The sequence below is a fragment of the Thunnus maccoyii genome, chromosome 5 (genome assembly GCF_910596095.1).
Source record: "Thunnus maccoyii chromosome 5, fThuMac1.1, whole genome shotgun sequence".
Lineage (NCBI taxonomy): Eukaryota > Metazoa > Chordata > Actinopteri > Scombriformes > Scombridae > Thunnus > Thunnus maccoyii.
The window spans coordinates 31,565,158-31,589,117 of NC_056537.1; the positions used below are offsets into that span (position 1 = coordinate 31,565,158).

Sequence of the window (23,960 nt, forward strand, 5' to 3'; positions counted from 1 at the left end):
CAACGTGCTCTGCTTTGAAACTGCGTCCCCAGCTTGCAGCGATGAAATTTGTGTGTAAAATGTTGCCCGAACTAAAAACAGAATTTGCCTTTTAATGCGTCTACCCATCTATCTGTCTACCCACTTCATATTTGGTTGTTTTTCTATCTCATGTATTTATTGTTTTATTTTTCCATTCTTTTTTTTTCATTCATTCATGTCCTCTTGTTGCAAACAGGAAGCCATTACACCCAAAATACCAAGCAGTTTTTGTGTGTATTGCAACAGAAAGCCTATGAGCACCACCCACCAAAAGTTAATATAAAGTTGTGCTTGGGAATTAAAAATTAAACTCATAATGTCATCGTATCCCTTAACATATAAGCAGAGAGAGAGAGAGAGTGTGTGTGTGTGTGTGTGTGTGTGCGTGCACATGTGCATGTGAGTAAGTGAGAAGGCTTTTGGCTTCCACAGGACAGAGCGCTCCAGCTTCCTACTGTTATGTAATCTGATAGGGAAAATCCAAGCTGCTACACACACACACACACACACACACACACACACACACACACACACACACACACACACACACACACACACACACACACACACCGAATCTCCTTCCAAGACACACATGCACTTATGCACTACACAAATATGCTCAATTTGTGCTTCCTTTCATTATACACACAAACACAAACTGGTTATCACCATATGCTGTCCTTGTCTGCCAATACTGTGTCTGTGTGTGTGTATGTGTGTGTCTGTCTGTGTGTGTGTGTGTATGAGTGTGAGTTTTCACTGGAAATATTTATTACAAGATAATATCAGATGTGCAAATGAGGAATGTAGTAAAGGAGTAGAAGGAGGGAGGAGCACGGTCAGTACTGTCATTTTTCTTCTTGAGTTTCACGTCAAAAGATTTTGTTAGTCTTTTTCAAGTGAAGGCCCCTTTTCCTGTAAACCATATTTCTTCCTTTAGCTAACCCTCTTGATAGGGTTGAAGGATTAATGTAGATAAAGTCATTATTCCACTGGACTTTAATTTACCCATCATCTGCCACCTGAGAAGCCAAAAGCTGCAGCTGTGTTCACACAGAGAACAGTGCCTCCCTTTAGTTTTCAGCTGTAAAGCCGTCGCTGTTGGTTCCTAATCTTATGTTTGTTATAATTACATAAAATAAATGAAGATTTATTGATGGCAAAATGCTACACATCAATAAGTCAGTAAGTCAATAAGTCAGTCCTTAGCTGCTTGCAGTCACCTTCCATGTATTTGAAATCATTAGGTTGACTACAAGTTGTGAACTTTGCCCTCTATCATCACCTCTCTTCCACTCTTTTCAGACTGATATAGTCACAGAATCCTCACAACCGAGGCTGAACATTGGCTGGACTTGTTTTGGTGAAAAGACATCTCTATATGGATGACAAGTTGTTGTCAATGTTCAGACAACATTTCTATAAATGACGATTACAGTAGTGCCAGACAAAGTAAGAGAGAGTGAAAGTGAAACTTTATAGCAACCCCGTGTAATTTTGTAGTTTAGCATTGACGTGAATGGAATTACAGATGCGACTGGAGCCTGGTGACCGCAAATTAACCTGTGACAGCCGACTCGTATGAATGGATCAAAAGCAGTTAGTTCAGAAGAGCTTATGAGGGTCCCCTGTATTAAAGGGGTATGACTCTATCTCTCGTCTTCATTCATCTAAATGTAAAAATCCACACAGTGAGATAAGGAGTAAACAAATGATGAAAATATTAACAATTACCTCACAGAGAGAGTGATAGAATCAGAGAGGCAAAATGGAAGATGAGAGAAGGGAGGGAGAATGTGTGTGGGTGTTGGATACTCACGGGACCTCAGCACTGCAGCATTCTTTCTGTGTGTGTGTGTTTAGTGTGTGTGTGTGTGTGTGTGTGTGTGAGGGAGAGGGTGAGTAAAGGTGGGGGCACTCTTGGGACCCCTCCAGCACTGCAGCAGGTTGTGTGTGTGTGTATGAGTGTGTGTGTATGTGCGTGTGTGTGTGTGTGTGTGTGTATATTCTCCAGCCCCCACACTACCAATGGGTCAAGCTCACACCCCCCGCATCAGCCCCCCCCCCCACCCCTGGTTGCCATGGAAACACACCTTGAGCGAGCCCCCCAGAGAGGTGCATACTCCTCCTCCTTCCGTCCACTGCTCTCCTCTTTGCTGCACTCTTTCTTTCTCCCGACGCCTCTATTGCTCTCCCTCCGTCCATCCCATCATCCCTCACTCCTTCCTCCCTCCCTCTCTCTCCCTCTCTCTCTCCCTCTCTCTCTCTCTTTCTCTCTCCATCTCTTTCTTTTGCTACCTCTCCCTTCTCTGTCCTCACCATCAATCGCCTGGCTTGGTTTACGGCCTCTATGCCACAAGGGAGCCAACACACACACACACACACACACACTTTCTACTGCTCTGTCACACGCGCACACACAACCTCATAGTTTGGGGATGGAGGGGGTTGACAGGAGCAGGGGAGGGCAGTAATGGGGGGTTGACACCCCAGGGACCTCCAGCAGCCAATACAGAGACAGCCAGAGGAAGAGAGGGTGGGGATTTTGGAGCTAGTGGGGGCCAGGCACCCTAAGGAGTTTCCCAGCCAAGACCAAGAAAGGGTTAAGAGGTGTGTGTCTGTGTGTGTGTGTGTGTGTGGGTGTTTTGTTGTGTATGTGTGTGGGGTGTGTAATAGGGGAAGGCAAGCACCTTAGGGATCCGTCCCCAACACAAACCAAGGAGCTCATTTATGTTCTGCTGCATGTTTCAGGGGTCTGTGATGAGGCCAGTGTGAATGTGTTTAGTGTGTGCTTGTGTGTGTGTGTGTGTGTGTGTGTGTGTGTGTGTGTGTGTGTGTGTGTGTGTGTGTGTGTGTGTGTGTGTGTATTGGTGTGGCGGGGATGATACCACCTGGTCCCTCTCCTCTGGTCAATTAGCAGAGAGAAAGACAGAGAGAGAGGAGGGTAACGAGAGAGAATGAGTCTGAGGGAGAGCATGAGCAATGAGGATGTGTGTGTGTGTGTGTGTGTGTGTGTGTGTGTGGGTCCCTGTATTGATAGTGGAATTGTGATGATGAGTCTGACTGCAATGTGGATGTTTTTCTACCTGTGCTTTTATGTTCCCTCCTTCCTGCCTTCTGTCCAGCCACACACATTGCATTGCATTCTGTCCTCTGTTTTCTCCATCCATTTTTCTATCTCTGAGGTTAAACTTCATCAGTAATTCTACCAATGTGCAGCAGCCACCCACCAATTACCTGTGTGTGTGTATGTGTGAAATTGAGTGCTTTCTTTGGGTACATGAAGTCTATGCAGAAATGTCATGGTCAGGTGTTATATTCCCTGTGGAGTGATCAAGAAAAATGTCTGAAATAGTGTCCTGGTTACCACAGTCAAACACAGACAGCTATGAGTAATAGGAATGTCAGCACAGCTGGACCATGTCTTTGACTAAGACTGGTAAGCTTAAAGTACTCATTGTGTAATGTTTTTTCCATCATATGGAAAGGTATTGTATTATATTACTAGTCTAATTGTCACATTTTAAACAATTACCAGTGTGAAAAAAAGAGCGAGAGCAATACTTGATGCACATTTTTTTTTTATAGAAAGTATGCACGCATCTTAGCCAAATTAGAGGTTTACAGTTTGAAACAATCCTTCAAAAAGGCACCAAATAATCCCCGATCTTGCTTTGATATGCATTAAAAAACAGAAAAAGTTCATTTTCTGTTTTGTGGTAACAAACTCAGAGTCCTAACCTTCACCCCTCCTCTCTCTCTCTCTCTCTCTTTCTCTCTCTCTCTCTCTCCTCTCATCCCTCTCTCCCCTGTGTTCTCTGTCCCAGCATAGGCCTCCCGGGGTTGTTTGTGTGTGTGTGTGTGTGTGTGTGTATGTATGTGTGTGTGTGTGTGTGTGTGCGCTGGTGGATCAAATGCACTCTGTGAGACAAAGCGTAACGGCAGGATGCTCTACGACTCTGTCATCTCACTATGGGTCACATACACACACACACACGCTCACACACGGACCCGGTCTCAGAGGGGGTCAGCATACAGAGACTGCGGTCCCCACACACACTGATCAAAACAATGTATTTGTCAGAAAAGAGAACTCTTTCATGGGACACACACACACACACACACACACACACACACACACACAGAGGCATTGGAGGCCTCTCTCCATGCCCTTGTTCCGGACAGCCCAATTATCTCTCTGCACCTCACTGTTTTCCCTTCAATTCTCTCTCTCTCTCTCTCTGTCTTTCTCTTTCTCACTCACTCTAGTTTTGTCTCATTTCATCTGTAGCCACTTTTTTTCCACTCAGCCTACAATTGATTGACCATTAATTAGCTTCTAAAGTTTCTTTTGTAAGGCTGATGTCTTCATTGACGTCATCTGCGTGCAGCGCCCCACACACATTCTCCCACATACTGAAAAAAGACATGAAATGCAACGACACACAGAAGAAGCGCGTTCTGGCTTGTGCTGATGAAATGTCAGGATTAGTACTGAAACAATCAACGGAAGACTGATCAATCATTAATAATCACTAATTAATCAATCATTCAAGTCGTTTGTAAAGCAAGTGTTTGCTGGTTGTAGTTTCCCAAATTTGCTTTTATTTATTAGAGTTATGGATTGTTGCTTGTTCAAAATAAACAATTTGAAGATGTCACCTTGGGCTCTAGAAAACTGATGGACAGCTTTCACTATTTTCTGACATTTTATAGACAAATGATTCATTTATACATAAAAAATTGACAGATTAATCTAACAATAATCAGTAGTTGTAACTGGTTTCTGGCATTTCCTCCAAATGCTTTATGACTGACAACAATAGAGGATCCTCATTTGTTTTTGATGTAGATGTATAAAAAATGACTTAAAATATCTGCCATTCATGTGATTAAGATTCAAATAGGAGTAAATAACTGCATACCCTGATTAAGTTAGGGAAATTGTGTACATAGTTAGAGTTGCTCTAATTTCTAAACCCATTTTTTATATATGTGATTAAATGGCATGTGTGCAGTTGGGTGATATTGGTTTTTGTAATTGCAACTTGAAGTAATTTTGTCGCATACAGTATATATCAGACTAGTGAGTGTGTGACTTTCTCACATCACAGACTATGGGTAATAGGCACATCATTGTGTGCATGTGAAGGTAGCAGACGTGTTACTACTGTCTCTGATCCTGGCGGTGTGGGAGAGTGCGGGAGCCAACTTCTGAAGAGAGAGTTACCCCTGCTGAGGGCAAGAGCTTTAAGTTGCCTTCTACAGACAATGCCAGTACACACACATGTACATACATGCACACACACAGATCACTGAAGCATAGGCATTACTGACTTATTCACCCTCTGCCTCTATCTGTGCCTTTTGTATCTCTACATCTATGTTTCTCTCAGTTCTTCCTTTTGCTTCTGTTCAGATGAAACACTACATTTTCAAGCGTTTTTTTTTTTATTAAGACAAAGAAAACTAACATGATAATGAAAATATGAAACACGACAATTGATTGAAATGATAGTGCTGTACACTCCTCCATCCCTCTCTCTCTCTCTCTCTCTCTCTCTCTGTCTGTCTCTTTCTGTCTCTTTCTCTCTCTCTCTGTGTCTCTCTCCATGTGACTCTCTCCTGCTGTTTCAATCTCCTAGTAAATGATAATGAACCTCTATCTGTCTCAGTATGTCTCGGACACACTGGCGCCCCACACAACCTAGCAGCCTTTGAGGTTTGTGTGTGTGTGTGTATGTGTGTGTGTGTGCGCGTGTGCGTACAGGGGATGTTTGGGGACGGGGACCATAGAGCACACCATCTCATCCATATAAGCCCATGTGGCACCCACCACACACACGCACACACTCCCCCACAGCTATTGAGACGGGATTAGGGCACCCTTGTGTCGGCCTTTGAGGCAAGGAGAGATAGGAATCTTGTGTGTGTGTGTGTGTGTGTGTGTGTGTGTATGTGTGTGTGTGTATTAGTCAGTATGGGTGTCATGGATGTATGATTGAAGACGTTATTAACCCCACGATCCCCTGCAGCTCTGCAGCTGAAGTTTTGCAGACTGTTTGAATGTGTGTGTGTGTGTGTGTACACGTACACGTACAGGACATGAGATAAGTGACAAAAAAGGAGAAAGACACAGATTGTGTTCTCCATGAATTGTCTGCGTGTATCTTTGAGTCAATGTGTGTATTGTGTGTGTGTGCACGACTCCACAAGGGGTCACAGATTGGCCCGCAGAAGACACCATCTGATGTCTCCGGGCTGTACAATCCTATGGTGTGCATGGGTGTGTGCAGCCCCATGCGGTGTGTGTGTGTGTGTGTGTGTGTGTGTGTTTGTTGCCGTGTGTGTGGGCGACTGTGGCATTGGTCCTGTATGGTACAATGGTGATAAGGACAACAGGCGGGAGACCTGATCGTCAAGGGGTGCGAGTGTGTGTTTGTGTGTGTATGTTTATGATGCCCACCTTTCATCTGGCCTTTCACCGTGGGTGCTGTGATGTCACTCACACATCCTTAAAATAGACACAGAACGAGGAATGATGGAAGCTGGTGATGTACAGTCTCTTGTGTGTTTGTGATGAAGACATATACACTTGATCACATTTGAATGTGATTTCAGCTCTCTAAGCCTCTCGTTGTTCATAACGTTCATATCTTTTATGGCAGGGATAGCTTATCACTTTTATTTATTTACATTGAAGCACTGCATACACATAAGTGTGACTTACTATGCAATAACAAAGTATGAAGTGTAAAATCACAAAATGAGCAGTGAAGGGCCCTGGAGAAACTTCTCCAGTACTGCGAAATCATGTCAATTTATCTGAATAAAAGAATTGGATTATGTTCACGTTTTCTATAAAGTGTAACAAAGTTTGCTCAAGCACAAGTATTGAGAGTTGACACTCTGGACAGATACAATTGGTAGTAAAAGAGGGAATACAGACGGAAAAAAGAGGAGGGAAGTATAGTATATGTGAAGAGAAGCAACAAGGGGTGAGGGGTTTGAATTGGCGCCCACACAAATTAATCAGCTAGTGATGGACCAAGAGGGACGATAAGGAGAGACGGAGGGAGGAATGGGCAAAGTGAGGAATGGATGAGGGATTCCAGTGGGGGAGGGTGGATAACGAGGACATAGGGAGGAAAGAAAGGATGGCTATAGGAAGGGCAGATCATCCACAGCCCCGGTGGGGAAGACAGGCAATTACCAGTTGGGGCAGACATGGCACTGGGGCTGGTGTGTGTGAGTGTTGGGGGGGAGTGTACAAGAGAAGGAAAAATGAAAGAGAAGGGAGTGTATGATACAAGCTTTATCATAATGTCTCTCTTAACAACTCCATTGATTTGTGAGTGAGCCTAAAAATCATTTTTCAAATGCAATGAAAATGTTCACTTGTTTTCAGTGCAATCTAGTTTATTTCAAAATGGTTTTGTACCTGTGTCAACAATTTCCTGATCCTAGAACTCAATCTGTCCTGTTGGCCATTCTGCCTAAAGGAATATACATGCGTACTTGCACCACATTCTCATGTAATTGTAATTATCACACATTATTTTTAAAAAAATGTGTTCACCAACGATAAAATGTTATGACCGGGGGAAAAATGTTGATTGAAACTTAAGCTGAATAGAGTGTTTTTCACAGCAGAGATTTTGACTCAAACACAGGTGTAACTCATTACATCACTAATTGCTGCACTGATTTGCAACAATTGCTGAACTGTTTCAGCCATCGTTAATGTTATTAGCTCCACCTGTGCTTTTTCTGCTATGAAAAGTCAACATATCTGCTGTGTGAAAAGTCTACAACCTGATTCATTTAGGAATTAATTGGGGATAATAAATTAATTTTTTGCCATCTCACGAGAGAAAAAGTTTGGGAACCACTGCCCTCTGGTGAATCTTAGTGAATATGAGTCACTCCTGTTGATATTTCTGTCATTGCCATATGGTTTACAAGTGCATTCCTGCTTATGTGTCTACTCTTCTCCTGCATATTTCTATTATTTTTCATACGTAACTATAGTATATGCTACCGTCTGACAGTTTCTGTGCGCTGTACATGCATAAGTCATCTGTTGTGAGTGTTGTATTAATATTCTAAAATGATGCCATTATGTTCCTGTTTTTCGTGTTGCTTAATCCAGCCTACACGCGTGTTTCTGTCTCCTATTTGCAGAGGAGGGCATCAATCACGAGTGCAAGCTGTGTAACCAGATGTTTGATTCACCTGCCAAGCTGCTTTGCCACCTGATAGAGCACAGCTTCGAAGGCATGGGAGGTACCTTCAAGTGTCCCGTCTGCTTCACAGGTGAGAGACAGGCGCACACGCACACATTCACCTTCAAGGACAGGAGCACAGACAGCTCCTCCTCGCTTACGTCCTGTCTGCTTTGTATTTAAAATGGACACAAAACAATGGATTCACATTTTGTTCGCCCGTTTTACAGATTTATCGTATATCACCAAAGAGATATAAACGACTATAAACATTCTTTCTGAAGGAACACTGTAGAGGTGTAATTGCTCCGGAGTCTGTTGATGAATATAAAGCTGAAAGAGCATTTTGTGTTTCTAAAGAACACATTATCTAAGCACCAAACTGGTTACACTTCATCACAAATGATGTGCTCATTTTGGTGAAAATGCAGGAAGAGGTTAATTTTGCTTCTGGAAGCAAGGTTTTCATTTATTCCTGGTATCACTTGAAGTACCTGTTGTGGCTCAGAAATGGCTCTCTCTGGGTTACCTGCAAGATGATACATTGAGTAAATGTGCTGTAATGGCTGTAAAATTTTTTGGTTTAGCAAAATCATATTAGGAGTATTCATTGTTTTAGCATCTCTAACCATGGGAGCAATATACCAGCAGGGTTCCACTGGTGAAGGAGCGCTGACAACGCTCATATACAGAATTTCATGAAATAATACCACCAAACAGGCTAGATACAAAGTGCCTTATACCTTTGGGATCCACTGGGGGGGCCAAAACAAAATGCTGGATGACCAAATTAGGCCTGTCGTGTTCAGAGTTTCATTCATCACCTATGTTACCAGGAGTCTGCACCTTAACTCTCTCCCTCCCATCTCTGATCCTCTATCCCCATATGCTCTCTCTCTCTCTGTCACTCCATCACTCTTTCCCTCCCTCAGTTGTTGAGTTTGTCATGTGTTGTGTGCCTCCCCCCCCCCCAGGTACACAGCAACACTTTAAACTTTAACTCTATTCCTTGGTGGTTTATGAATTAGTAAGATGGGCACCACTCCTATGGGGAGACTTAATAATTCAACACATACACACTCACAGTGAAAACTAAAAGTTTACTGAAACAAAGGGGAGAGAAAGAAAGAAAAAAAGTGTATGAGACAACACTGGAGCGGCAGTTAAAAAAAGGAGAGATAATTTATTGATAAATATCACAAGGTCTGCTGAGGATAGGTCTTCCTGTTTTCTCTCTCTTTCTCTTGCTCCTCTCTCTCTTCTCTTTCTATCACATATACTCCCCCCTTTCCTGCCAGCCCTTCATTTCCATTGCATGTTTATTTGTACAGCTTAGTTGTCATCTATTATTGTCTATATAGTAGATAGTATAGTCTTAGTTATATAGTGTTTACTGTAACTGCCCAGTACCTCAGTAAATTCAACCTGAGATGAGTTTCTGGCTGTGGCATTATCTTTGAAGCCTTCAGCCCTAGTAATCACTGGATGATTTACTTTATCAGTTAAACACTGTGTAACTTGTACTGTGTTTGTCCCTCTTTCAGTGTTTGTGCAGGCCAACAAGCTCCAGCAGCACATTTTTGCCGTCCACGGCCAAGAAGACAAGATCTACGACTGTTCCCAGTGTCCGCAGAAGTTCTTCTTTCAGACTGAACTACAGGTAGGTCACCTTACTTTTACCTCTCTTTTAACCTTGCCCTGACTCTTTTATCTGTCTGTGTTGTTCTGGTCAATTAATAGTCTAAACCCAAACTGGACTAACATAGTTATCTGGCAACCCCCTGACTAGCCATTCACCTTCTTTCCGTACCATTCCTCTTCTCCTCTAATCTCAAACTCTTTACATCCCTTCCTCTCTTCTTTCTAGGCTTCTCTTCATCCCTAAACATGACCTTACCTTCTTCCTCCCACACACATTTTTTTTAATTGAATCCCTCTATTTCCTGTTCATCTCTGCATTCTCTCTCCATCCTCTTTCCATTCCTCTGTCCTTCTCTTTCCATCTCTCCTCATGAGGTCTGAGCAGGGTTCTGGCAAGCTTCATGTCATTAGGGTCCAGGCACATTCATGTGTGTGTGTGTTTGTGCGTGTGAGTGTATGAGAGAGAAGAGAGGATATAAGTCACCCAAGAGTAGGTCCTGGGCCAGCTGTGGCCTGGTCTGTGATAATGTAAACCTTCCTGTCCTTTTCCATCTTTTCTCCTCCTTATCTCATGCACCAATTTTGCACCAAAGTACTGACTTGCAAAATCTGCAGGTCAAACATCAGCCCTGTTAAAGGTGTAGTCAGTACAATATAATAAAGATGATGTAGTCGTGGAAAGTTGTGCAGTTTATTTGAATCCTCCGCCAGCAAGTGAGGAGCGATATTTCTGGGCTTATGATTAATTTTGATAAAAATAAAAACATGGTGTGTAATGTTATGTTTCCAGTACATGTCGCTCTGTTCTGTAGAGAATTTATTGACACTGTCAACCAGGACAGGTGCAACACAATGAACCATGATGAACTCATCAACATGTCTCATTAGCAGAGGACTGAGAGCATCTCCAAACATGATAAACATAAGGGGGTTGTGTGTATTACAATTCCACAACACAAGATGGAAATATTAATAATTGATGACTAAAAAAACAGAACAACATGAAAAAAGGAACATTGCAGACGATCTTTAAGTGGAGTCTGCAAAAACACCACAGTCGTCATCATAGTTGATAAGCAGAACACACTCTGCTCTGCTTGGTGTGATGTTTTAGTGATGAACCTGTGTGTACCATGTTTGACACAAGGAGTGAATACAGTGTGTCCACTCTTAATCACAAGAATAGGACACAGAAAATCCTATCTTCATCACTACATTACATTACTATCTCTTAAAGGCACCTTCTGCTGGGCAACTTTTTGTTCAAGCACTATTGAAAACAACAGGGTATAAATTCAACTGAAAATAAATAGGGAACAAATCTTATACTTACTTCTTGTTCTCCTTGACTTTCTATTTCTCTTCTGCATCTTTCTATTTAGTTTTCTTCTCTGGTTATGACTGTGCAGGTTTAAACTATACAAGGTCCCTCTCAGACAAATATTGTATATATTGCAGCCAGTGGTATTGATGCCTGATCAGTTGTTGAGCAGTTCTGCATGTAAATAACAGCACTAGGTGTTTACTCTTTAATAAATGCTATATTTCACTGGTACATCATTTGATGAGTGGTTGATTTTCAGGCTGTTGGTCACAGAGATTTACACAAAGAAAGTCCAAAAAAAGAGAGAATACTATAAAACAAATAGTAGCAATTATTATTTGGTTCTAAGAGGACATGCTCCAGCCACCATACACAAACACACACACACAAACACACACACACACACACAAAGTGGCAGTGATGTAGGGCCGGAGGTGGTGGGCATATGGCTGGCCAGTCCATGTAACAGCAGGTTGACTGCTGGACCCTGTCGGTTAATGTCCACACACGAGCACAACTCACACCTCACATACTCGTACTCACCTACACACACACACACACACACACACACTGTATACCACACACAAACACCTCAACTCCTCTTCCATATACACTCCATCCCAGATGACTCCTCTCCTGTCCTCTGGCCAGGTCACACAATCTTAATAGACTGATGAATTATTGAGTTAAAGTAATCAGTTGGATAAATCAGTACTGTGACGTTTGGTTGAAAAAGAACAGCCTTTTACAGCGGAGTGAAAGGAAGACAACCTGTTTGCCTACACATACTGTACTGTATGTGTCATTATTATATGTGTTACAAGGTAATGAGAGTAAATATTCAAACAAGATTTTATGACTGAACGTGTCCCGGTAAGTTAAGTTCAGTTCAATTTTTTTCTCCCTCAGTTCCTTATAGTTTTTCCTCTTTGGCTACTGTGCCGTGTCTGTATCCATCGTGTTACTCTTTGGTCCTGGCCCAAATGTATGTGTGAGTGTGTGTGTGTGAACTTGCAGCCTGAGCCCGACCTGCCACAGCTCCATCGCCCCATGGGAGGGCTCTCTAAGTGGGCTAGACAGAAAGGCTGACTGGGGGAGATGGAGAGCTACAACCATGGAGGTTAATGTCACTACTAGCTGTTATCGTGTGAGTGTGTGTGTGTGAGTGTGTGTGTGTGTGTGTGTTTGTGTGCGTGTGAGTGTGCATACATCTGCCAGAGAAAACGGAATGGGGTAATTTGTGTGTGTGTTTTAATGAGGTGCGGATGGATGAAGAAGGCTGGTTGGCTAGCTAGAAAAGGCTTTGGCCTCTTTCAACCCCTCAGAGGGGTTGTATGATGTCCAGTGCTCTCTCTCTCTCTCCCTCACACACACACACACACACATACACACACACCCAAGGGTCATTGCAGCATGGACACGTCGCTGCATCATCCTCTCTCCCTCCAGACTGTTTCCTTCTGCACTCCTTCATTCCCTTTTTCCAACTCTGTCTGTCTCTCTGCATACAAAGTCCCTCCCTTTCTCTCTACTGCTCTCTCTCATTTGCTTTCACCTCTCTCCCTGTCTCTGACACATACATACCACAATTTTCACTTTCTCTCTTCCTGTCCCTCTCCTCCCTCTTGCTCCGTCTCCCTCCCTCTCTCTCTCTGACTCCCCCAGTCTGTCCCAGAAGAACCAGCCCCTATGCATATTTTAGCCCCTCTCCTCTCTTCCTCTCTTCTGTGCCTCTCCCCAGTGTCCCATAAATAGTGCAGACGTAAGCTGGTAAATAAGAGATGTTTTGGTGTGTGTCTGTGTGTGTGTGTGTGTATGGGGTGTGTTTAAATAAGAAATGCTGTGGCCCTGATCAGTGAGGTCCTTCTGGATATCTCTCTGTTTTTGCTCCCAGACTTCACACACGACTGTCTCATTCTCTCTGTTTTAGTGTTTTAGTTTCTTTCTTCCTTCCTTTGTTTTATTCCATACTTCCATACATTGTAATACAATAGGTAAACATAAACCATCTAACCAGGGTCCAAACATCTATCATTTTTGATAAGTTACAGTAGTAGTTGAATGTTTTTTTTAGACTGCATTCCCCTCTTCTTTTAGTTTGAAATAGTCATCCACTCCTGTATCAGCTCTGACTCTCCCATGTTACCTTTCCCTGACAGACTTCTTGATCTTCACATTCTTTTTAAGCCTCCAGGGGGTGCTGTACTGCAGCTTCTGCCCTGAACGCTTCCTTCTATCCCTCTCTCCATCATCACTCTTGCACTCCTCCCCAATCATCCCTTTTTTTTTTCTCTTGCCTCTGCGTCTGTTGCGCTACACCATTTCCTTTAGCACTAGTAAATATTTAAACACCGCTAGATGGGTGGATTGCTGGTCAGATGAATAAATGGATGGATGCGAGGGATCCTTTCATTTGTTTGTGTGTTGATTCCCTTCACCGGATCTTCCTCCTTTTTCTTTTCTGTGTCCCAGCGGTGTTCAATATTTGAGAGTTGTGCACGCACACATAGCCGCAAAGCTGAGCGAGGGATCTGTTCCCTTGTAGACACAATTAAAAGAACATGTAGCATACATGCGCAATGTCGGATGGGTAGATGACAAGATGAGGGGATAGACTGATAGAAGATTAGCTGGAGGGAAGATGGAAATTGAGAAACAGTCAGACTGAAGAGGAGGGAGAAAAGATAGACACACATAATGTACAAAAACGTAATTTTAAGAGTTACACTACACGTAATTAGTGTAGTGTAAAGCTCCTTACAGCAAGATCTAACGAGCAATTCGACTTAACATTTCAACACAGTTTGACCATACTTCCCATTGTCAGAGCTGTGATATCAGTAACACATTATCAGATTGTATAGAGCCTGGGGTACCATAGACCAACCCTACTCAGCAGTTACCCGGAACATGAAATAAACAGCTATGCCCTAAAAGGAAACGTAATGAGTAAAAGCTTTATTTACGTTTAGTCAATGCAAAGTAGAGAATTGCTTGACAGACTGCGCTCGGGTTCATGGCGGAGTTGTGTGTGTGAAACGAACCGCGTTTAGTAGTCTGTCTGTGAATAATGTTGTCTGTCTGAATTGAAGAGCCTCACTGTCTCCCTCTCACTGAATTATGGAAAGGTGTGGATGTGGCTGAACTGGCAATAGGTTTTATCTGTGTTTGTGTGTGTGTGTGTTTTTTTGTGCGTTCGCCAGTGTCTGGCTGTTGCCGTCGGTGTGTCAAGTCATAGTGTGTACTCTCTGATCCATGTATCCCTTGGCTCTGTGTGTGTGTGTGTGTGTGTGTGTGTGTGTGTGTGTGTGTGTGAGTATGTGTGAATTTGATCCGAAGATCCCTTTTGCGTTCCAGGGGAGCGTACTCAGCTGCCCCACTGCTCACTGGGAGACACTGTGTTATTAGAATGGGGACCTGGGATACACACACACACACACACACAGACACACACTCTTGTGGACTTGAAGGTATTTGCAGCAGGGGAAAGAGAGAGAGAGACGGGAACAAAAAGAGATTCAAAACAAAAGAGAGCGAGAGAGAGACTGCAAGCCAGACCTGATACGTCTACCACGACCGGTACTGCGGCTGATTTTACTAAAGGTCCCACAATTACTACTATTACAAGTATTACCAGAAGTAATACAACAAACCTGAAGCAAAGTTAAAATAAAAAAACTAGAGGCAAAGCAGTACGTACAAGTTAGTAAAATGTCTGTAAAGAAAATGTAAAAGGTAATACTGTAATTTCATCTAACTGCCCTTATTGTTGGCAGACACTTTATTATTCCTTTGACCACCTAAGGAAAAATTGCATACAAATTGTATCCATGGCTGTTAACACTGTTGGGATTTTTGCACTATTCATTGTTCCACATCGTGAATGAAAAGCATACTGTGTTCTATTGGGTAGAAATACAAGAAATAAAATCTCGACATGGGACCAGTTAATCATTTGGAAATATTGTATTTATGTGTGTGTGTGTGTGTGTGTGTACACTTTTGTGTGTTTGCATTTATCCTTTGAGGAACTTACCACAAGAAAACACTAAAAAGAATTACACAGTGGGTCTCAGCGAGGGGGAGACGAAGGTTAAAAAAAAAAAAGAGTCAAAAGAAGTTGCTTGTTGCTTTGACGCAAAGAAGAGAAACAAATAGACGGATGCAGAGAGACAAAGACAGACAGAGGGAGATAAACGGGGAGAAAGAGATAAACAGAGGTGGGGACAGATACAAAGGCATTACACTATGTGAGCCAGCACCTGGAGGGTTTCTAACAGCTTGGACCATGTTCCTGTCATTTTGTGCGTGTGTGTGTGTGTGTGTGACAGGTGAACAGAGGCAATGTGTCACTGAACAGGACAGACTCTGCATGGCGTAGTGTTCTATCAGCCCTGCCAAAATACTCATACAGACATGAGCACGGCACTCACAAACACGCTGCATTGTGTTGACATATGTGTGTTGACTAACAACAACACACATATTTATACAGTATATCCCTTCCAGTTTTTCACACTTTTTCACTTCATCAGTCAACTGGTGAAATGAATTCTTGCTCCGGGGCTCTGCTTCCTTCTGACTGTTTCCTGTTGATGCATGTCATTTGGATAAGGTGATGAGAATGTGTCAAAAAACGTAGTTAAATTGTTTGTCAATGTACTAATTATCATATTGTAACATTTCCTGAGTGTTGTACAATTACATCATCTTGTTTTTCGGGGTTTTTCTGTTACATTTAAATAATTATGATGGGCAATAGGTATTATTTGCTACAGTATGGACTTGCATTACCTAGAAACTAATTACTATATGCCTGAACATTCTTCAGGCATGCACACTGAATCTCTCACTCTTCCTCTCTCTACTCCTCTCTACTCTCTTGTCTTTATAGAAAATACCTGCATCCCTTCTATCCTGCCATGCATCCACCCATCCATTCATTTCCCCTCATGTTTACACTTAGTCCAACATTGTGGTTCGTCTCAGCCCTTTTCCAACCATAACCCTGCGCCCATCTATCCCTCCCTATCCCGATCCATTCTTCTCTCCCGCTCCACCCATCCATCTCTCCTCTCCACGCTCTCTCTTTCTGCCGTTCTGCCAGTTTAAGGGTGCATGGTAATCAAAAAAATCGGGTCCCCCCTGGGGACTGATGGGGATTGGACGTGTGCAGTAATACGACAGTGACACAGAAAGCCTGCACGCTCTGCTGAATTGTGAGCTCAGCATGTGTGTGTTGGATGGATCATGTCTGTGCATTTATTTATACGTCTGCAACCTCTAAATGCATTTTTCATTTATGCCTGCCATTTTGCATTGTGTGTGTATGTGTGTGTGTGTGTGTGTCCACGACTTGTCCAATTGGGGACAAAAACCGTGTTCCCAAATTGGTAAAATGCTGATTTTCGGGTCAGTAGTTAAGGTTAGGCAAGTAGTGGTTATAGTTCGGATTAGGGTAAGTCTCCAGGAAATGAATGTAAGTTTATGTGATGTCCCCAAAAGTGACCTAGGACAATGTGTGTGTGTGTATGTGTGTGTGTGTGTGTGTGTGTGTGTGTGTGTGTGTTCCTGCTTCTTTACACGCATGTCATATATTCAGTGTCCTGCCTGTATATTTCTGTGTGCTTGTGGATGCGTGTGTGTCTTGTCACCCATGTCTGCAGGCTCCAGTCCTCATCTGGCACTCAGCACTACAGTCTACAAGGGCCACATTCCTCTGAGCTGAGAATATGTGTGTGTGTGTGTGTGTGTGCGAGAGAGAGAAAGAGAGAGTGGGAGAGTTTATTCATTTTTTTGCACATACCCCACATTTTTCTCTATATTGTGACTCAAATGTGTCATGTGGTGCTCAGGAATAATCGGTTATTTGTGCTGGAGGTGAGGTCACTTCCTATTTTGTGTAACAGCTTCCAGCAGGGAGCCCTCACCTTTGCTGCGAATCTGGTGTAGATCCATGTGTGTTTGCCTTTGACGGCGTGTTTGTGTGTGCGCCCTTCATGCTGTGAGTATATTTCGGGTTGTGTTTACTGGTCCAAACCTGACTGTTTGGGCCAGGAGCAACAGGAGAGGGGAAGTCCCTGTAGGAGAAAGAAAGGGAGGGAGCACTCCAAACAGGACATAGCCAGAGAGGGTCGCCCTGGGTGGGGTGACGGAGGAGAAAAGTAAAGTAGGGGTCGTCGTGACTTGGCTGAAAAGATATGGGGCTAAAGGAAGTTTCAGATTGATAACTTGAAAATAACGTATCAAGGGAGAGAGACAAGAGAGAGATGGGGACAAAGCCACATGCAAGAAACGGAGGAGAGGGAGGGGAGCAGGGAATACGTGTCGGCGGGATGTTAAGGGCAGGGGTTGCGTTTATTTTCGATCTGCTCCCGAGGCAGCATCCTGTCCTGGACGGGTGGGGCTAAAGACAAGCCAGGGAGCAGAGGAAGAGGGCTAAGACAGCCCATCTGCTAGTCCCAGACACACACACACACAGACATAGAAACACACACACAGACATTGACACGCTCACTCTGTTGGAAGAGTGTCAACTCTGAGCTATAAATACACTGAACCCAAAGAAGACCACAAGGCGACTAAGGTGATTTTTCATTTGGTGTTAAAAGCAGCAGTAGAGATGGGGCACATGCTCACACACACACACAAACACACACGTTTGGACTGCCTCCAATTACCCCCACATACACATACACTTGACACAAATTCACATACTGACAAACGCTTGCTGATACATGTAGGTAACACACGTGCACACACACACAGAGCATTGTTCCAACAGCAGTGCTTCCTCTTCCTGTTTCTATTAGAGACTTGGCATCTACATTTCAAGGTGTAGTTGTGACATCATTACAGAACAGCAACGTGTTTGTGTGTCTAGGTAACTGAGAAAGTTATTTTGTCATTCAACTGACTTGGCTTACAAAGTCATTGCCTAATGCTAAGAACTACGTGTGTGTTAGGGGCAAAGTCATATCGTATTACTCTAATCTGATGTTTCAAGATGGATTTATGGTCTTTTTCCCTCCACCTCAGTTCAGGCCAGATGCTTCATGGAAACAGACACTTATATGTTTCTGCTATACAGGTGAAGCTGACCGGGCATAACACTGATCATGTGCATGCATGTACACACACATACATGCATATGAAGAGTGAAGGCAGTGCTCTAAAACACAAGAACCAGCATCATCACTACAACAACAAATGCACACAAATGCATTTTGCATGTAATGCAGTAGACAGCAGAGCGGAGCAGGACAAGGCAGATTAGATTGTCTCTTTATCTCTATTTCTCCTCTTTCCTCCGTTGTCCCCTTCTTTCTTTCCCCATGAGACTGTGTGTGTGTGCGCACATATATGTGTGCGTCTGAACTATTGTGTATTCTATTCTTTTCAGTTTTTTTCTTGGCATCATATGTCTGTGCATACATGTGCTCTTAGCTGCAAGTGCAAGTCTGTGAATGCATTCCCGTGTGTGTGTGTGTGTGAGTGTGTGTGTGTGTGTGTGTGTCTGGCAGTGTTGTGCGTGGGTAATGCGACAGGGCCATATTTCCCCTGGGCTCAGGGCTCTGCAGGCTTTAGCCTCGCTCTCTCTAAGCAGTTTAGGAAAAACAATGACAGGCCTCTGTATTGACTGGCCTGGCCTGGAAGATGGGCTGTTCTCACTAGAGCGCACACATCCCCCTGCCATGAAAAGAACAGTAGAAATCTCCCCTCCACCCCACCCCCCCCAATATCCCCTCTTTTCTGTAAACTGCATTTTATCATATTTTAATAATATCCTTCCTGCTTCCATCTCCATGTTAGTTTGCTGTTATTGCAAATTCTTGTGCACATGCTGCATCTGTTTCACATTAAAACACTTCCAGCAGTTCATGGGACATCATTTTCGCTGGAAGGCTTTTATTGTGAAACATCTGCAGGTGTGGGGTTTCATTAACAGCAGCTTTGTTTGAGAATTTATGGCACTAATCACAGACCTAGAGCCAGCGTAAACACTTAATATAAAAACAGTCTGCTTTCTTCTTGCTCTTTTTTCTTTTGAATTCTCCTCCCCTTCACTCTCTTCTCCTCCTTCTGTCACCCATTTTTTTTTTTGTAGAATATATCAATTACTCTGCTGTAGAGCAGATGTCACACTGTGACACACACACACTCACACTTCTGATCGATCGCAATGCTGCATAATCAATACCAAGCTCCCAACAACAATGTAAATGAAGAGAAGTAACCAGGAGGTGTCAGTGTCTGTGTGTGTGTGTGTGTGTGTGTGTGTGTGTGTGTGTGTGTGTGTTTGTCATGTGATGTGTGTAGCATCGCAGGCTGTCATCCACCTGTCCATAACATTCCTCTCTCGCTCTCTCATCTCTACCCCTCTCTCCCTTCTCTTCCTCTCCCTCTCTCCTCTCCTCTCCTCTGGGCTATTTCCAGCAGTCCACTGCAGCGCCGCCTCATGGGAGTGACCGCAGCCTCCCTCCATCCCTCCCTTTTCTTTCACTGTCCTTTCCTTCCATTCCTCGCTCCGTCTACAAATCAATACGCCAGCAGTAAGACCCGAAGAACCTGAGGGAAAACACACACCCGCTTTCTCTCTCTCCTCCTTTTCCTCCTCCCTACCTCCCTTTTTCCTTTTTGCAATCCTTCTACTACTGGGTCATTTTTACTTTTTTTTGTCCTTTTCTCTCCATTCTCCATTTCTAATCCCTCATATGTGACCTTGATGTTAGAGGTCATATATGTGAAGCAAGTGTGTAATGACATAAACCAGACATGAGTGCAGTGTTATAGGGAGCAAGACAGATACAGTGGACAGTCCTCTCCGCTCCTCTCTGTCACATAAAGAGGAATGAGCCTGACCTCTTCTGGTGGTGAGAGGAAGCTTGGTGTGGGACCAGAGAAAGCGATAAAGCGAGAGGCAGCAGACAGGCAGGAAAAGAGAGAGGAGGGTTTTCTATCATAATGGGGTCAGTGGCTCCCAATGAGATCTGCTTCCTCACTGGAGAGGCTTCCACAGAAACACACACACACACACATACGGGAACAGACACTTATTTTTCACTGTCCCGTTCGTTATTTTACTTATTTGCTCACCCGTTTCTCTGACAGCCTTCTACAGTCCTGCATTTATGTGTGTGCAGAGGCCTCTCCAGTGTGTGTGTAGGGCATTAATACCCTTTGCTTTCCCCTGGACGGGCTAGCTTGGCCTCTAAAGCCGAGTGACAGCCACTCTCAAACACACACACACACACACACACACACACACTCGCACACCAAAGGGCTCAACGAAACATGCACAGCAAGATAAGGGCCATAGAATGACAAATAAGTATTTATCAACCCCAAACCACGTATAATCCTTCACATTTCTGTCCCCATCCACCCCTCCTCGCCTCTCTGTTCCGTTCATCCCCCTATCCCCTCCTCCTTTTTTTTTCATTCTCCCATCCGCTGTTCTTTTTTGTCCTTTTTATTCTCTCCGTAGTGGGGCCTATCTGTGAGAGAGAGTGATTAATCTGAGAAAGCTGCTTTTAGTGGTGGTAAAGGGTGGGGGTGGTGGTGGTGGGGGGGAGGTGGGGGTGATTGGGAAGATCTCACTGGGAATTTTGTGTGTTGTGTGTGTCTGTGAGTGTGTGTGTATGTGCGAAGAAGCGGTGATGATAGGAAAGATTTCATAGGGAATTTGTGTGTGTGTGTGAGAGAGAGAGTGAGAGAGTGAGAGAGATGTAGGGAACATTGTTTCACAGGGAGAAAGCTTTACAGTCTGGGGAAAATGAGGAGAGGAGGAAAGCATCCTAGAGGAAATTTCTCTGATACATACACACACAAATTCCCAAAGAAATCTTTCCAATCATCTCCCCATCTTCCACACACACACACACACACACACACACACACACACACACTACACAGACGGTATCTCCCCAGCTTTAGATGTGATGCAAGTTCCAAACCAGCAAATCCAGATTATCATGAGTTCAGTTCCCCATAGCAGCTGATATGGAGGAGCCACGGAGGACTCTGTGTGTGTGTGTGTGTGTGTGTGTGTGTGTGTGTGCCACGGAGGACTCTGTGTGTGTGTGTGTGTGTTTGTGTGTGTGTGTTTGTGTGTGTGTGAGAGAGAGAGAGAGTGAGAGACAGATCATGAGTGAACAAGTGCATGTTTTTGCACATTTCTGTGCACAAGAGTCCTTGTATACTGTAGGACTGTTAACATGTACAGTATTTATATTTCAGTAAGTAAAGTTAAAGGTGTTATAATGTGCATGTGCACTATCCTGTACTCATTTGTGCATACAAATCCTTCTGTGAATCTTGGTTCCTGCACTTGAGTTTTTACCCAGAGATCGCTGCACCAGTCTCCCTTTGTGCTCTAACTGCTGTTGTGAATTTTAATTTTGAATAAAGGTGTTTTTGCATTGTGATTATGTATTGATGTGTAGCGCACTGATGCCCTCAGAGAGAAGTGAGTGTAGGCGTCTCCGAGGTATGGAGACGGTCTCTGTAAAATATTAATCACAATATCAAAAGACACCAGGGCTTCACATATCTGAATAAACAAATCGAGGCACTGGGATCCCACAGACAAGAAACACAGAACAAATATGATTTGTAATGATTTGGTTCTGACCAGAACCCTGGTCTGCTTTATTGGTTGATGAGGTTTTCAGTTATGGAGCTGTGATTTTGGCAAAATGTGCAAGAATTTAAGTACGTGTGTCTCACATGATCTGTAGTTCTCACACCAACCCCCACTGACAGTGTCTAACATTGTCTAGTAAGTTATCCATGCGTCTGTTAAAATCTGCTCCCAGATATTTGTATATGACTGATATCATCAGTACAATTACACTGTTTCAAAATATTTTTTTCTTCTCTCTCAAAATCTTTTGTGTAAGCAACAATACCACATTTGAGGTTATGAATGGTCTTGTCTGCTCCTCTTCCTTTCTATTCTCTTTCTCTTCTTTCATCAGACTATGTATAAAGCGAGGAGGCCTTGCTGTCTGTACTGTGGGAGGCAGTTGTGTTTCTGTTCTCCTCTGTTCTATTATTGGGTGGGGGGCAAGTGGAAAGCAGTATGTTCACGTAGCCCATTATTTCTCTCATCATGTGTTCTCACTTTTTCTCTCTATCTCTCCCTCTCCCTCTCTCCCTCCAGAACCACACACTGAGTCAGCACGCACAGTGAGACCGAGGCCCGGCAGGATCTCTCGGCTCAGCCGGGGCCCCCGACCCGGAGCCGGCAGGGGACCCCCATCTCCACATCACAGCCAATCAAAGTGTCATTTGCTACTCACATGTAAAACTCTAACGATCGCGCCACTGGGCGCGGCTATTAGGAGCAGCGGGGGAAAGGAATATTAATGGGATATGCTATTAAATAAAGAAAGGAAAAAGTGGGTGAGAGAAACGGTAAGAGCTAGATGAAGGAAAGAGAGGAGTGAAAAACGGTATTGTACGTGCAGTATTTTTTATTGTCCCTGCCAAACCCCCCCCCCCCACCAGCTTCTTCCTCCTCCCCTTCTCCTTTCCTGTCCTCCCACCCATCGTTCCCCAGGTCATGCATTTTATTTTTTTTTTTAACAAATAAAAAGAAAAAAAGCAAGAAAACACCCTTTGTTTTGGATTTTTTTTAATAGATTGTAGGAAAAAGCTTCACTTTCTCGTCCCCTCAGTTGCTTATTGTATTCAACTTCATAGGTACCAATTTCTTTGATTTTTCTTTCTGCCATATGCGCTTATTTTCCTTTTTTTCATTTTTGTACCTTTCATTTCTCGCCGTCAGTAGGTACTTGTGCTGTGTTGTGATTGTTTGTTTGCCAGTCGTAATATTCCTGAGTTTTTTCCCCCCAACTCTCCTTTTTATGATTATTGTTATATATATTTTTTCCTTTTTGTAATTACTATGAAAAAAGACATCAAACAAAATAAAGTGCAGAAAACCATACAGATGTTTCTTTTTTGGATTGGGTTTTCCAGTCTCTATGGGGCCTATAATGGTTATTGTAAAAATGAATATCATCGATTTCAGTGCGTCTGGTCAATGACTGCTTTTTAAATGTGAATTAACCAGATTGCAATAATCTAGTACAGACAAAAAAAGATAAAACAAATAAATAAATGACAAATAAAGAATTTCTGTGTGATGTGCATTTATTTGAAAGAAATGCATCTGTGAACTTGCATTCATATTTACTGATGTGTCATCAATCCCTAATATCGCTAATGTTCAAGTATAATACTATCCAAGTCAGATGGAAACTGTAGGAACTGTAATGAGAGAGATTCAGAGCTACATGTGATGGTAAATTGAAGGATCAACATCCATAAACCCAGTTCAGATTTTAAAAGGCAAGACGAATCGTATAGCAAATTATTCATACAGCACATTTCATCATGCACAAAAGCCATTCAAATTGCTTAATATAATGTACTGAAAACACTAAGAACGATGCTCCCAACCTGGGATTAAGACCCTTACAAGGGGTCACACGATGACTTAATGTGAAAGGAGTAAAATATATCTGCAACATGTTTTTTCTGTCTTTTCTCTAATCTTTTTTTCCTTGTGAAACATGTCATCAGACCTCTAAAAACAAACAATCTACAGAGGAAAAAAAATCCCTCTTTGATTTATCTGCTCACAGCTCATAGACAAGTCTGCCACCTAATGACACCTAGCACCTAATCGAAAGGGGTTAAAGTGTGAGTGTGGGTGTATTATCAGGTAATATTATCATTTG

General features: G+C 43.1%; 1 protein-coding gene across 3 annotated transcripts in view; it reads left to right on the top strand.

The window, feature by feature from the left end:
- The window catches only part of znf423 (zinc finger protein 423), a 156,999-nt gene extending 133,647 nt beyond the window's left edge, over positions 1–23,352 (top strand). For all 3 annotated transcript variants that reach the window (XM_042411430.1, XM_042411429.1, XM_042411428.1), the window contains exons 19-21: positions 8,206–8,337; positions 9,791–9,906; positions 22,376–23,352. In XM_042411430.1, the coding sequence (XP_042267364.1) occupies positions 8,206–8,337; positions 9,791–9,906; positions 22,376–22,405 (278 nt within the window). In that variant the 3' untranslated portion in view covers positions 22,406–23,352. The remainder of the gene's footprint in view (positions 1–8,205; positions 8,338–9,790; positions 9,907–22,375) is intronic.
- Positions 23,353–23,960: the final 608 nt, after the last annotated feature.